At 39.0% G+C, this 16,917-nt stretch overlaps 1 protein-coding gene across 2 annotated transcripts in view; it reads left to right on the top strand.

Annotated features, from left to right (window-relative positions):
* DNAH6 (dynein axonemal heavy chain 6) overlaps positions 1–16,917 on the top strand; it is a 342,820-nt gene that overhangs the window by 229,145 nt on the left and 96,758 nt on the right. For both annotated transcript variants that reach the window (XM_088481442.1, XM_088481443.1), the window contains exons 54-55: positions 531–734; positions 3,771–3,896. In XM_088481442.1, coding sequence (XP_088337568.1) covers positions 531–734; positions 3,771–3,896 — 330 coding nt within the window. The remainder of the gene's footprint in view (positions 1–530; positions 735–3,770; positions 3,897–16,917) is intronic.

Below are 16,917 nucleotides of genomic sequence, written 5' to 3'. Positions count from 1 at the left end.
TTTGTGTGAAGATTGTTTGTCTTGTATACTGTACTTTTTCTTATTAATATTCTGAAAAAAATATGTCTGAAATTTTAGGCGATGTCAAAAAATAGCATTACTTGATATATGTATTTTGAGTGAATTTCTAACCTAGAACAACCATATTGTTTGAACTGTGTTGTAAATGTTTTTATTTCCAACAAACTCATAAACAATCATATCAGAATGGTCAATTGTAAGTACAAATCCAAAATTACTTACCTCACTTATAAAAGAGGATCAACTATACCTCCATATACATTAATATTAAAAGCAGATTAAAGATAACATTTATTAATATTAACATTTACTTTTTCCAGTAACATAACAATTTCTTTGTACTAAATTGCAAACCAATATGTCATTACTGTGATATAAAGGAAATCATATGTACAGTGTGTTTGAGCAGCACTTATGAGTTGAAAACTTAGCAGAAAAAAACAGTATTTTATGGAAAGTGGCAGCATACAATCTACATATATCTTATACTGTGTATTTCTTTATTCAAGTTAATAGACCGTTGGATTAAAACATGCCAAAACCTTGAGATTCCTATAAACCCAAATTTTAGCCTGATAAATATTTTGGGTGATGCCTATGAAATTCGCCAGTGGAACACGGATGGTTTGCCAAGAGACCTTGTTTCGACTGAAAATGGTATTCTTGTGACTCGTGGAAGACGCTGGCCACTAATGATTGACCCACAAGATCAGGTATTGTATGGTGAAATTGATGTTTGAAATAATTTACTGTGTAAAATAATGCATGGATGGGAGTTGCTGTATTTAGCTGTGTCATCCCTGAAATGTAAATCTCACAAGGCTGCATTGTTGGCTTTGATTGTCCTTTTCATACAATTTTTCTACAATATATCCATCACATTCTTACTAAATGGCCATTGCCATTAATATCCAGTATTTTGCACTTGGTAATTTAACATTTAACCATAATCATTATTATAATGTATTAACCAATTAATGCCTTGGGTACTTTTATAGGTGTCCAGACACATTCTAGTACTTTTGTTATATGCTGTTTCAATAACTGTTTAAATTATTTGGGTATCAGAGTGAATTTGCAGTTTATTGTTTTTTTATTTTTTTTGTGTCTGGGTTTTTCATGGTAATACTTAAATAATATTACATTTTTCTGGTTACATAATGTAAAAGAGAGACCGTTAATAGGTTGACACCAGATGGTTGACCTACAAATGGTCTACATGATCAAAAGGTCGACAATGTCCAATGGTCAACAGTTTAAACGGTCGATGTGGATTTAGGTCGACAGTGAAAATGTTGACCCATTAAAGGTCGACACATGATTTTTAGGATTAGGATGAGGGTTAGGCACTTAGCGGAGGGTTAGGGTTAGGATGCGGAATTGGACAGTTAGGTATAGGCACTGGGGTTAGGGTTAGGCCCCAGGGGGGAGGGTAGTGGTTAGGCACTAGGGGGAGGGTTAGGGTTAGTCACCAGGGGGAAGGGTTTGGCACTAGGGAGAGAATTTGTGTTAGGCACTAAGGGGGGGATTAGATTGAGGATTAGGGTTACAATAACAAAACAATGTATCAACCTCTCAGTGTCAACCTTTTCACCATGTCGATCTTAGTCCTTGTCAACCATTAACAGTCGATCCTGTCTATCATTTGACCCTGTCAACCTTTTGGTGTCAACCTATTGACTGTCTATATAAATACTGTCCACGCCCAATTATACGCAATAATTCAAGTAATTAGTGCACCACTAGAAATGTAGACAGGCTTAGAAGCGATTTGTGCAGTGAATGTAGGGTAATGTAACAGTGAATGACATTTACCTTTTTTCATCTGACATTGATTGACAGTGCAGGACACTGGTTACCTCTGATCCTCCTACCCTGAGTTATCCATCCACTATATTACATTTAGGGGTAAATTTACTAAAGAGAGAGTTTTTAGAAGTAGAGATGTTGCCATGGCTATTATCTTCTAGAAGGCGCTAGTTAAATGTTAAGTAGATTCTGATTGGTTGCTATGGGCAACATCTCCACTTATAAAAACGCTCACTTTAGTAAATAGTGTTGGCTCAGTGAATGTATATTCTCTCTATGCCTTCTACTTGTACTCAGTTAATAAAATTCTCTTCAGACAAATTATCAAATTTACTTTGATTCATAAAATGACCATCGTATAAGTCTGTTGTAAAGAATTACAAAAGTGAGAAGAAAAGTCTGTGCATGTGAAAGAGCCGTGCAAATGCCATTCCCTAGAAGTTTAAGAGAACAGAATACCATATATTTTAAATATGGTTTTAAACATGGGTGAGTATTTATTTTGTTTCCCATGAACAACTGAACTGCTATTAGTAAGCCACAGGAGAATACTCTGATTATAATGTGTCCAATAATAGCTTGCAATGGAGTAGGTTGCAATATTACACACAAATATTATTAACTAGCTGGGATACCCGGCATTGCCCGGGTTGAAGAATGGACTCTGAAGTACTACTGCAGCCTTTATTTGTTTACATTGTCCTCACCTATAACTTCATTCCATTGATCCTGAAAAGGACCGCAATGTTTGCTAACATGCATGCAAACTGTGGCGTAACTACCATGGGTGCAAGGGCTTCTATGGTGCCTGAGCTGCCTCTGTGGCCTACCACTCTCCCTGCACCCAGTCACGCACACAAGGAGGGCCAGTCCAGTCAGGGCACTTGAGGGGGGCCCGGGTGTCAGCGATGTTGATTTGGTGCCGGGTCGCCAGCTGTAAGTCATGAGAGAGACAATGCCGCCGTTCGTAAAGGCAATCAGAGCTCACGGACCTGCTGCCAATCAGCAGTGGAGGCTCCTGATTGCCTGCTGATCCATGAGCTCCGATTGGCCCGCAACCTGTGCCAAACTCAAATTGTACCACCTCTGTCTGTCTATGTTTGCCGGTGCACCAGCTGTAATTAGAAGGTAGCCCGGCCCCAAATCCACACCTGCTGGCTGCTGATGGCACCCAGGGGGAGGCAAGAGGCTGCTGGAGGGACACGGGGAGGTGAATTACTGGGGGGGGCATAATGTGTAAGCGGCACTACTATTGTGTGGTATCATGTGTAAGGGGCATTACTGTGTGGCATAATGTATAAGGGGCACTACTACTGCATGTCATAATGTGTATAAAGGGTATTACTGTGTGGCATAACCTGAATGGGCTCTGTGTGGCATAACCTCAATGGGGGTTTTGTGGTATAACATGAATGGTCTCTGTGTGGGGACAAATGTAAGTGTTTTTTTTAGGGGGCCTTTTAAGATCTTGCTATGTGGCCCACAAAGTTCTAGTTATGCCCTTGCATACAATCACATGTTTTTGGTCGACTGCCAATTTCCACTGGTGCCAGCCCCGGAACCTGTGTAATTTAAGAGTGTCCCCATTTTTAAGGATTGTTTGATAGTGTGTGGCCCTGACGATATTCAATCCTAGGCAAAAACTCAATCCAGGTCAAACTACACTACCATGCCAAATTTGGTGAAGCTAGGTCTAAAACTCTGGCCGAGCATAAAGGACAAACAGACAGACAGAAACACTTTCTCGCTTATTATATAGATGTTATAAGATTCTTTTTTATCTTGAAGGTTAATGTCAGTGACTCCTGGAAAGTTATATATCCAATCTTTAATGTCGATGTTTGTTCAAATATAATATAAAAAATTATACAGCAATAACATCTTATACAGTATGATGATTGTAGACTACGCCCCTAATCACAGTGTTGTTTATATGATAGGCCAACCGTTGGATCAGAAACAAAGAGACCAAGAATGGCTTGAAAGTCATTAAGCTGACGGATACTGGCTTCCTCCGGACACTGGAGAATGCTATAAGACTCGGCCTGCCTGTTTTGCTAGAAGAGGTAAGTATTATGATTAAAATAACTTATTTATTTATATAGCACCAGTCATCTTAATATATATAATCACACACTTGTAGCCAATTAAGCTACAAGTATGTTTTTGGACTCTTGGCGGAAAATGGATTTTATTATTGGGGGCGTATTCAAATTAAAGACCAAAGCAGGTCATTCTGTACATGTGTACTATATTGTGTTACTGCAAAAAAACAGTGATACCTGTAAGGCATACATTTCTAGTTGACTAACAAATAAAATCTTTTGGTCTATAAGGGGTAGATTTACTAAGGCTTCTAAAACAGACAAGTGATGATGTTGCCCATAGCAACCAATTAGATTCTAGCTATCATTTCTCTTTTGCAGTCTAGAAAATGATACACATAATCTGATTGGTTGCTATGGGCAACATCTCCACTTGTCTGTTTTAGAAGCTTTTGTAAATATACCTCTAAAGCTGCATATACACACACAACGATTTTTTGAACGATTATCGTTAAACAATATCGTTTAACGATAATCGTTTGAAAAAATCGTTCACTTTCTGAGTCAAAGGATGAACGATTATCGTTCATGCGTGTTCACGTTTGTAGTTTGTAGTTCACTCAGACTTGTCAACTGAACGATTTTCATTAAGGGAATATGCAAAAATCGTTTGTAGTTCAAAAAAATCGTTCATTACATTTTAAAAAATCTGAAAGATAATCTGACAGAAAATTGTTCATAAAATCGTTCATAAAATCGTTGGTAACAAAATCGTTGTGTGTGTATGCAGCTTAATTCTATACTTAAATCAATATTTAAAATCATATAAACTCATTGATCCATAGGTGGAACATTCAATCAGTATTACAACAATAATGCACGAATATGACAATAATAGCGCTATAGAAGCAAGCAATAGGTAGTTAGCAGCAAAGCACAGGTGGTCCAACAGCACCACTGGTGAAACTTTATAGTTATTGCATGATCAGGATGACAGTATTAGTGATATGTCAGCTGGTTAAAGACTAGTGTGCTTTAATGGCAGCACATATGTTTCCTCCCAGAATTGTGATCATATAAAAACAAAATTTATAAAAAAAAACTGCCTTGAAACAAAAAAATATATTTTATTAACAATAAAAAGAAAGCTTACAGTCATATATTATGCATCATAGTTGATAGATGTACTTTCGTGCTTTTTGACATTGATGACTTTTATGATTTAATTCAGTAAACAATGGCTTGTAGTGAATGGATCATGCGCTCCCAGTGAGTGCTGTAGCAGCTTTCTATTAAATGGTCAAAGAATTGGCCAATTTAAGGATTAAGAAATATAGATATAGTAACGCTTGAGGTGCAAATGATGTATAGTATAAAATACACTATAAATGGTGTGTAGTGCATTAGGCACCAGCAATGATGAAAGACAAACAAACACTCAATACATATAACACACGCACAATGTTTAAAGTTCTTTCTGTGAATAAATGGACTGTCATGAAATGGGTTTCCCCGTAACTGACGTGGCGATGGGAGTGATGACGTCACTACCCCCAACCTCCAAACGAGAGCAGCATCAAGAAGCCAGGCTGTGCAGTAGGACGCTGTCCCGGTGAGCTATCAGTACAACAGACGGCAGACAGAGTTAGCGCACAGCAGATCCAGCAGCATCAGCCTGAATCACGCCAGCCTCGCACAGAGCAAGATCACATACAGGGAAAGGTAGGGCCAGACTAATACGAACTTTACCTTGCACCCATCGCCACTTCAGTTACGGGGAAACCCATTTCATGACAGTCCATTTATTCACAGAAAGTGCTTTAAACATTGAGCGTGTGTTATATGTATTGAGTGATTGTTTGTCTTTCATCATTGCTTGTACCTAATGCACTGCCATGGATAGAAAGTCACAGTTTGTGGTGACCTGGTTATACTTTCTGCCATGGATAGAAAGTCACAGTTTGTGGTGACCTGGTTATACTTTTTGCCATGGATAGAAACGCACAGTTTGTGGTGACCTGGTTATACTGAAGAATCAGATGAATATCAGTTGGTCACAAAAAAGTGATGGATACTTTATTTTTATCAGGAAGGTTGATCACAGCTTGCTTGTATACATTTGGTGTGACTAGGTGACCACATCACTCCCCCTCACCCCACCTCTCCCCCTTTCTTACCTCACACCTTTTCTTTTCCTTTTGTCTGTTTTGTTCTTTCAGTTATTGAAAAACCATTACCCCAGTTTGTATAATTCATATAGTACATCGTAGTCTTTTATTCAATGTTACGCAATAAAAATTTAATTAATGAAAAATATATAATTAAATGTAATTATTATTGTGAATTATATTAATTGATGCCATCCATGTCACAGTTTCCCCGGGTTTGGGAAACTTTGCTAACATCCTCCTTTCCATGTTGCTCCTTTCATTCATTTGGTTCTGGAATGTGTAAATAGTTTGCTTGATGGTTCACCCACACCAGTGATAGTTTCTGCTGCGGTATAGTCACCCGTGTTGTTGACTTTGTTCTCTATATTGTTTTTTCTTTTCTCTATTAACCTGACCTCGGGTTTCCTCCTGACCAAAATTTGTTTACTGCCATCCCTGACACTGGAATGTTTAATATTATTCTGTCTGTTGCCAGCTCTGAACATTGGCGTGCATAATTGCTTGTAAAGTTTATATCCAATTTGGATCTGAAGTACTACTGCCAGTATGTGATCTTGAAGTATATACTATTTAATATTTTTTAGGTGTGGTGTGACTAGTCTAAATTCAGAATGTCGACCGGCTGTGAATGTCAAAAGCCAGAATGTTAACATAGATGTTAGGTCCACAAAAAATATGTCAACATTCAGTTAGGTCTACATGGTTAAAATGTTGCCACGTTCAGAATGTCCACAATTGACATGTCAACACCAGAATGTCAACATATGGGTTGTTGCTTATTTTAGCCTAACCCTAAAAACGTTGACAATCTGTTGTCTACATGATAGCCATGTAGACATTTTAACCATGTAGACCTAATTGTACTAATTGTATGTCAACATATTAATTTTCAACCTAACAACATTCTGACTGTTGACATACATAACTTGTGGACATTCTGAATGTTGACTAGCTGACCAGATCCTAACACTGACCACTGCATATCTGCGTGCCATTGTAATTTATATGTTGCTAGATATTACTATACTAGGTAAGATAAGTTAAAGTGTTATCATTATATTATCTGCCTTTGCTTACCTCAAAAGACCTGGTTTATTGTCATACCTACCTATAAACTACAACAATACTTAATTTGTGATAAGCCTCTACTACTTGGAGTGGAAGTCTTGGGGGCATCTGTATGCCGGTAAGCATGTTCAGCTTTGAGGAAAGGTGGCTGCTATAGTTGAAGACCTCTATTAGTTGTTCTGAATGTCTTATTATTCTCTTCAGGTATTGTCATAATAGACTTTACATATTTTTTAATATGAACCATCATAAAAAATCTAAATCAAAATAGATTTAATAAGGAAATTGATTTCACACCAATTTATATAGAATAAAATGTATACAGGCAAACAACAGAAATGGTTAAATAAGCCTAGAAAATAAAGCAGGGAAAAAGTACTGTGCACTATGGTCAGTATTAATAAAACCCCACTGTGTCGGTAAGACAGTGTTTCCTAATTCCAGTCCTCAGGAACAATGTAAAATATATGGCACTGGGGAGTTTATTTATGGAAGTTATATACTGTATGCCCCAGGTTCCTAATTTCTGTCTGGTAATCCTCCAGTTAATGAGCAGCCTGATTGTCCAATCACCTGTGAGAGGCTATTAAAAGGTGTGTCAGTTTGCTAGTCTGCAGCTCACTGCCTGGTGAATGTGAGCCCATCTGCACACTTGCCACTATTTATATGCTGATATTTTGTCTTAATTCTTGCTCATAATGACCCCATGTCATACACTTCGAGTTTATATCTCACGATTAGAACGTTTATTTAGAATTGCTAATTGCACAAATCAGTTTCTCACTTTTGCTTTACTATAATTTCTAATCTATTGTTCCAGTTCTTGGTGACTCTTACCGCATACAAAGTATTCAACACCCTCATTATCCCATTGCTATATATTTCTATGTTTCCCTATCCTGTGTGTGATGGTTTTCTTAGAAAAACAAAGTCCACATGAGTCAGAGAATTCATGAAAGTATATATTTATTATGGTATAATGCCTTGTTAGTACTGGCCTTCTTCTCTCTGCTATTATAGAAAGTAATGACCAAAATGGTCAATGGCTGCTCAAGTACTATATTTCTAAAAGGACCTTGACAGCAGATGGCTCTGACTCACTAAGAGTCATCCTTCAGCACTCAGGAGAGGAAAAACCCCCTGTGGGGGAAACCTCTGGGGAACCATGGCTGAAAGACTGGCCCTTCCCTCTGGGCATTAAGAGGCTGTGCAGAGAGGCCTATAAACATATATACTGTGATGGGGGAATAAATGAGATGCGATTAAAATAAGAAAGATAATTACGTGGAAAGGAATTGCGGGGTACATCATCCAAAATTGGTCAATTTAAACTCAAATAAAGACACTTGTCTTCAACATCTGTGATATAATCTCTGTAGAAGATACAGCAGGTAGATGTACCCTCTCTTTATTTGTAGCCTTGATTGGTTTCCAGTTATGGTCACTACAGCTAAAAGGAGATAGAAGCTAAATGAAACACATTAAATAAGTCTATAGTGTTTTTGAGACTTCACAGTAGCAAAAATAAGGACTTCAATGGTCTGTTTCTCACCTCTAAAAGTATATGTAATGGATCAACTCGAACTTGCATAAAGAATCTTTAAGATTTACTACAGGGAGGCATTTTTCTGGTGGTTTTAAAACAGCCAGATTTAGTAAAGGAGAGAAAGCTAGACATCATTGTAAAATTGCTATCCTGATTTTTTTACTGTTAACATTTATGGAAAAAATTATATTTTTTTTGTGGTTTTAAAATAACCAGATTTACTGAAGTTGAAAAGCTAAAAAACCATCAAAAAAACACCATCCTGATTTTTTCATAATATAAACTGCAAAATATGTGGGGTGGGCTCAGGCTGAAAATCTGGAGTAGTGCTCCTGAAAGCATGCAGAAAACAACAGATGTACTGTAGCTCCAAAGATTCCTCATTTATAAAAAGTATAATGAGCTGTGCCTAACCCTTCAAACTGTGGGTTTTCTGGAATTTTTTATTAAAATTAAAATATTTGATTAAAATGAAAAAGCTATAAAGCCATCACAAAATCTTGATCTTTTTTATAATATAAACCGCAAAATGTGTGAGTTAATCAAACAGCCAGATAAACTGATTTTTTTTTTTTTGCATAAGAAAATTCTAAATAAAAAATATATGACTCTTCAGTTTGTTCAGTTCAGTAAAAAAAATACTGGAAAAAAGCAAAAACCCATTTCTTGGGGCTCACCTAGAACAGTTCTTCTTAGCATTTTGGGAGGGCATAGGCACCATGATAGCTAGATATACTGAGCAGCGGTGCTCCTGTAAGGGATGCAGCAAATAGCAGAAGTAGCGCTGAGGTTTCCCCATTATAAAAAATCTAGCAATGGGGCTGTATCTCTCCCTTCAAATCATGTTTTTTTTTAACTTTCTGTGGTGGTTTTAAAACAACTATATTTACAAAATCTTGAAAATCATTGCAAAATTGCCATTCCAATTTTTTTCATACTACGAACCGCAAAATATACGGGTTTGTTAAATCTCCTGAAAAACTGTTGGGGCTTACCTAGGGCAGGTTTTCTTCACAATAGCAGTATATGCAGAAAATCTACAGAGGTCCTCTTGAAGGAATATAGTAAATGGCAGAAGCAGCTTTGAGGTTTCCCCATTATAAAAATGATAGTAATGGGATTATAGTAATGGGGCTGTGCCTCGCCCTTTAAACTGTGGGTTTTCTTAATTTTTTTCTGATAATTTTAAAGCAACCACATTTACTGAAGTCAAAAAAGCTAGAAAACAATCACAAAATTGTGGTCTCAAGTTATTACATGATTCAAATACAAAGAGCAAAATATATGGGTTGGCAACAGCAATAAAAATTGTTGGAAAAAAAAACTTTTATTTTGAGTGGTTTTAAAATGACCAGATTTTCTAAGAGCAAAAACCATTAGAAAGTTTTCGCAATCTGCAACAGTACTCCTGAAGGGATGCAGGAAATGGCAGAAGTACCTCTGAGATTTCCCCATTATAAAAATGATAATAATGAGGCTGTGCCTCTTCCTTCAACAATGGGTTTTCTGGAACTTACTGGTTGTACTAAAACTACTAAATTGACTAAAGATAAAAAAGCTAGAAAAACATTACAAAATTGCCATCACAATTATTTTGATTATAAAATTACAATCTTTAAAATGTATGGGTTTGTCAAACCACCTGAAAATTTCTTAGCAAAAAAGGTTTTCTTAGTGGTTTAAAATAACTAGATATACTAAAGACGAAAAAGCTAGATAACCATCACAAAATAATAGTGTCAATTGGCAAACAGTAAGAAAAATTGTTGGAAAAAGCAAAAACAAACCTAGTTTTTTATACTGGTTTTAAAACAATCAGCTTTACTGCAGGTGAAAAAAGCTAGAAAACTATCACAAAGTTGATGTCCTGATTTTTTTCATAATAAATATACAAACCGTAAAATGTAAGGGTTTGGAAAGCCACAAGAAAAATTGTTGGGAAGTTTTTTATTTTTTGGGTGGTTTTAAAATAACCAGATTGACTAAAGGCAAAAAAGCTAGAAAACCATCACAAAATCTCCATCCCTATTCCTTTTGTATTAAAATTACAATCCGTAAAATGTATGGGGTTGGCAAACCACCCAAAAAATTGTTGGCAAAAAAAAGTTTTTTTCAGTGATTTTAAAACAACCAGATTTGCTAAAAACAAAAAAGCTAGAAATCCGTCATAAAATCGCAGCCTCAATATATTTCATAATATAAATACAAAGTGCAAAATGTATGGATTGGCAAACAGTACAAAAAATTGTTGGAAAAAGCAAAGACAAACCTAGTTTTTTTTGTGGTTTAAAACAACCAGATTTATTGCAAGCGAAAATGCTAGAAAGCCATCACAAAATCGCTGCCCCAATGTTTTTATTCCGTAAAACAAACTTCAAAATATAAGGGGTTTGTCAAAGCTCATCAAAAATTGCTGGAGAAAAGCAAAAAAAAAAAACATTCTTAGGGCTTACCTACTGTAGAACATGTCCTCTAAATTTTTTGGGGGGTGGGCTCAGGCTCCATAATAGTAGTATATGCTCAAAATCTGCAGCATGGCTCCCAAAGGGATGCAGGATATGGCAAAAGTAGCTTTGAGGTTCCCCATTATAATAATGGGGCTGTGCCTCTCCTTTCAAACTGTGGGTTTTCTGGAATTTTCTGGTGGTTTTAAAACAACCAGAATAACTAAAGGCAAAAAAGCCAAAAAAACATCACAAAATCACACATCCTGATTCCTTTTGTAATAATATTACAATCTGTAAAATGTACAGGTTTTGATCTGGAAGTGATGTCATACAGAAACTAATGCAATGTGCCAATATACATTGCACATTGGAAGGAAGCACAAAAATGTAGTCACCACATACTGTGGGTCTCTAGCTTGTCCAAATGGTGAGATATCTTAAAATCGAAGAAACTACAAAAGAAGAAACAACAAAGCAATACCAAAACATGCTTAAATTACTAATTGTGCTACACCTATCTCTATGATCTGCTGTGGTCCAAGATGATTTATTGCTCTGTCTATTATCTAAACCGGGTCAATTTGCACTCAAGTTGTCTTCAGTTTGTACTCATATTTGTCTGGAGATACAACGTTTTGGGCGAGTAGCTGCACCCTCACTTTATTTGTAGCCTCAATTGTTTCCCAGATATGATATTACAGCTGAAAATAGAATGAAGTTATATGAAACAAGTTAAAAGTTACATGTTGGATACTTAATATTCATGTCTTTATGTTCTTGAGACTTCACAGTAATGGGCATATTTATCAATTATCAGGTTTCAGATCTGATCATTGTAATATGTTATCGCCACAATTTGCGGTAATATGAAATTATATGTTGCCTGAATGTATTAACATTCACATGCAGGGAAAGAGGCTCCGAATGGACTCCATCCCTGCAATGTGTTAGGAGTGAAGTGACCGCATTAGTAGTCTCTACACTCCTCTTTTGGGAAACCTGCGCATGTGCAGTCTACTGACCACGCATGTACAGTGGCCATTGCCGGGGAGGGGTCCCGGTAATTTTTGCCAAATGTAGCCCGTAGGCTACAACGGGCTAAAGTCATCTTCAGATGGCATTAGCTGTGGGGGACAAACTCCGGAATGCTTGGTAAATCTGACAGCTTCACATCCTCTATAGACACTTATGGGGGCTGCGGCTGCTGTCGGATATGGAGTAACCGCAGCAGATATGGAGATATCTGCTGCAGTCCCTCTATGGTATATTCCGGGGATACTTAATGGTTTTCTCCTGAAAACTAGTGTTTTTGGGGAATATCTTACAAATGTTAATTGATACATACATAGGTCCTAGAAGAAAATAAGGGATTGTTTCTCCCCTCTAAAAGAATCTGCAACTGATCAGCTTGAACTCCAATAAATATTACAGTATTTGGACAAGAGTTTTGAATGGGCACATTTGGAAAATCATGAGTTTTTGGGGTTGTTTTTCAAGTACTGTAGCTTTAAAATCACCAGATTTCCTAAAGGCCAATCCACTACAAAAGAGTCCCCATTTTACAAAGCATGACTTTAAACATTTTTGGCTCTATGTAAAAATATAAACCTACAAACGTCACAATATATCAATATGTACTGGAAAAGTAAAAAAAAAACTACTCCAAAAAGGTGGTGTGACAGGTAGTTTGTAGCCTTTACAACTAAAAAATAAAGGGGTATATTTACTAAAGTGAGTTTTTAGAAATGGAGCTGTTGCCCATAGCAACCAATCAGATTCTAGCTATTATCTTCTAGAAGGTGCTAGCTAAATGTTAAGCAGAATCTGATTGGTTGCTATGGGCAACATCTCCATTTCTAAAAACTCTCACTTTAGTAAATATACCCCAAATAGTCAATACAATTTCACAGTGTCCCCATTTGTTAGTAAAATACATGTCATGCTCCTGGTATTGTAATGAAAAATTTACTATCACACACCTACTGTATTTATTTAAAAAAAAAATCTAATTTCCCTGTATGTTGTTATAATAATTATCTTTATAATCATTATAATTATATTGTGAGAAAAATTAGTAATATTGTGATAATTATTATTACCCTGATATTTTTTAATTATGTATTATGACCCCCATAATGGCAATTCCCCTACAGTTCCAGTAAGACAAATTTGGCTTGGGTTATACCGCATGCGATTTGAGAGTTAAAGACCTCCATATTGTATTTTGGAAGTGAAAATCGCTGACAATGGGGGTCATTCAGACCCACTCGCGAGCGGCAGTACGCTCGCAAGTGGGTCGATGGTCCCCACTGCGCATGCGCACGACGGAGGGAGCTCCGTCGTGCGCATGCGCGAGACCCGGCGAGCGAAGGACTTTCCATCGCGCCGGGTCTCGCACCAAAGGGGGCGTGCTGTCGATGTTGATTGACAGCACGCCCCCTTTGGTGGGCGTTCCGGGGGCGTGCCTGCCAGACGGAGGCGTTCCTATGAGAACGCCTACCGTCTGAAGCCGGCCCCACTGACATCACTAGTGATGTCAGTGGGAGTGATTTTGGCTCTGATAGAGCCAAAATCACTCCTGGCCTTGCGGTTGAGAAACCCGACCACAGGGTTTCACTCGCCAGTCCGATGGTCTCGATGGTCAAGACCATTGCGACCATCTTGTTGGACGCTCGTATATGCTGTGGGTGGTGACCCACAGCTATACGAGCGTCCAGGAGGACGCTCCATTTTAATGGAGGTGGGCCCTGATTCAGAGCGAGCGCTCTGGTCAGAGCGTCCGGCTCTGAATCAGGGCCTATGTGTGGTTGTTATAAACTGCTCCAAAAATGCATTTTAACAGATCTAGTACATTGTCTACAGCATTAGTTACTCTGTTGGTTAATAGTAATGATTCTGGTGACTGGTCATGTTAATTCCCCAATAATTGTTAGTAAGTAGTTGTATGATTTCATTCAGTTGTAGACCTTACATTTAAAAGGTATCAAATTTAAACAAAGTAGTCTGATAAAGTCACATTTGTTATACTCACCCTCCTGGTGGTAGCTGTAGCAGAGGCTATGTTGCTGCTGCATCAGCCTCTTATAGGTGTATGTATTAGTCATAATGCAGCTTTGTTACAAGCAGTAATTGTGATGTCATTGCTGAGCATCACCAGGTCTGGAAATGAGCTGTGATAAAAAAAAATTTTGTAACAACTTTATTCACATTTACAAATGTAGCAAAGTGAACCTTAACAGACATTAAACAAATACAGCAGTTTGCAAACAGTTACGGTATCATCACAATTAATGTAATGGATAAATAATAAGATAAATAATAATGTAGTGATAAGTGTTAAGTGTCTCAGAGTGTAGATACTCAAAGTGCTATTCTCTAAGGTAATAAATAATATGTGTGCTGATGGAAAAAGTAAGGGAAGAGGAGGGATATTGAGGTTGAACCTAAGGGCCCAGAGAAGCCAATGGAACAATAATCGCACCTACAATTGTTTGTATCCATATCTTTTTACTCAATGCATTCTTAAAATCAACTGACAATGGGCCTGATTCAGACCCACTCGCGAGCGGCTGTCCGCTCGCAAGTGGGTCGATGTTATGCACTGAGCATGCGCACGACGGAGGGAGCTCCGTCGTGCGCATGCGCCAGACGCGACGAGCGAAGGAAAGTCCTTCGCTCGTTGTGTCCGATCAAAGGGGGCGTGCTGTCAATGTTGATTGACAGCACGCCCCCTTTGGTGGGCGTGCCGGGGGCGTGCCTCCCTGACGGGGGCGTTCCCACGGGAACGCCTCCCGTCAGAAGCCGGCCCACTGACATCACTAGTGATGTCAGTGGGAGTGATTTTGGCTCTGATAGAGCCAAAATCACTCCGGAGCTTGCGGTTGAAAACCTCAACCGCAGGCTCCGGCTCGCAATTTCGATGGTCGCGATGGTCTCGACCATCGCGGCCATCACAAAGCACGCTCGTATAGCCTGTGGGTGGTGACCCACAGCTATACGAGCGTCCAGGAGGACGCTCCATGAAAATGGAGCCCGGCCCTCATTCAGAGCGTGCGCTCTGCTCAGAGCGTACGGCTCTGAATGAGGGCCAATGTTTGTTTAATATTGTTTGTCAGTGCCGTAACTGGGGTTGTGTAAGCAAGGCTCAGGGCCCTGGGGGTGGCACCATCACTGTTCCACAGCACCAGCATTTAGCTTGCAGAGTGCCTGGAGCGTCACACTGCAGCCACTGGCACTACAGCCTTAGGAAACTCTGGTTCTTCCTGGTGCGCGTGGTCCCACCCCCGTGGCTTAACATTTTGGTGTTACATGTTTGGGGGGGGGCAGGGCCAGCACAGGGCGGCACAGAGCGCTACTCCAGCACAGAGCGCTACTACTGTTGTTTGTATCTACTGTATAAGGGTTTATTTCTGACTTGCTAGTAAAATCTCTGAAATGGAGGGAAGGTCTGAGGAGAGAAAGTGAGGGAGCCAGGAAGCGAAGTTGTCAAGGAATTTGGGAGGAGAGCCAGGGGGACGGTAAATGACAGCTACTCTGAGGTTTACTGGTTGGAAGAGCCGTATAGCATGAACCTCAAATGTGGGGAATGTAAGGGATGGTTCAGAGGGTATTAGCTGGTAGGAATAACTGGTGGATAGAAGGACCCCAACACCACCACCATGGCGACCCCGAGGCCAGGAGGTGTGGGAGAAGGCAAGGCCCCCAGAAGATAGAGCAGCAGGAGAAGTGGTGTCAGAGGGTGAGATCCAAGTTTCAGTGATGGCTAGGAGATTCAGAGAGTTGGAGATAAAAAGGTCATGGGTGGGGACCAGTTTATTACAGACTGACCTGGCATTCCAGAGGGCACAGGATAGAGAGATAGCATTTGTGGGGGAGATGTGAATAAGATTACATCTCCCCCACAAATCCAGGTTGCTGTGACGTGGAGGTAAGATTAATTTGGGGGACCGATATGAATAGAGTTTAGTAATGGTGCGGGCACCTGAGCTAGAAAGGGAACCTATAGAAGGTGGGCAGGGAGGGAGATGTGGATGGCAGTGCGGTGAAGTGACAGGGAGAGGAGGAGGGTTTGGTGGTGGGGTAGTAGGACAGAGGGGGGGTAGAACAGGAAGAAAGTGGATTAATGAGTGAGGAGCGAAGAGTAGGCAGACAGAGGAGGTGGGAGAAGGGGAGGAGGAGGTGGAAGAGATAAGGGGGAAAGGATAAAGGTGGAAGCAGGGGGCAGAATAGAGGATTAGGTAGAGACTGAGTGAAGGAGGGAGTTGACGAAAACCTTGTCATGGTGTTTATAAGTAAACAAGAGGAATGAAATTCGGAAATGTAAATGAGATATGAGTGCAAGAAATTTGTAGGAATGCAAGTGAAAAAACATTGATGTTTCAAAAAACAGTGTATCAATATGTATGCAGATTAACAAGATTGTTATAGAGAGCATTAAAAGTGGGGTTCTAATATAGGAGTGTTACAGAAAAAAATAAATGTAAATAAATAAACAAAGCCATTCGAGACTAGAATACAGAACAAAACCCCTTCCAGTGACCAGTATACAATTATAGACTCCATCATTCATCCTTTATGGATGCAAGTGTAAAAAGCAGATACCCATTCTAATGGCTTGTATAACATCCAGGCAAGTTGCAAAATAATACATTGTAGACATCAATAAAGGTGAAAGCACAAAAGATCTTCTTATCCCTCTCCAGTTAGCTGGAGGTGTTCACATTACCAGTCACAATGCTTTAAATATGCATCTGCATGGTTTGATAGCCTCACTCACATGTGTAGTTGCACAGCCTGATGTAAACTAAAGT

Source organism: Taudactylus pleione, unplaced genomic scaffold (genome assembly GCF_031769625.1).
Source record: "Taudactylus pleione unplaced genomic scaffold, aTauple2 ptg000273l, whole genome shotgun sequence".
NCBI classification, from domain to species: Eukaryota; Metazoa; Chordata; class Amphibia; order Anura; family Myobatrachidae; genus Taudactylus; species Taudactylus pleione.
This window is presented reverse-complemented; position numbering and strand designations above follow the sequence as displayed.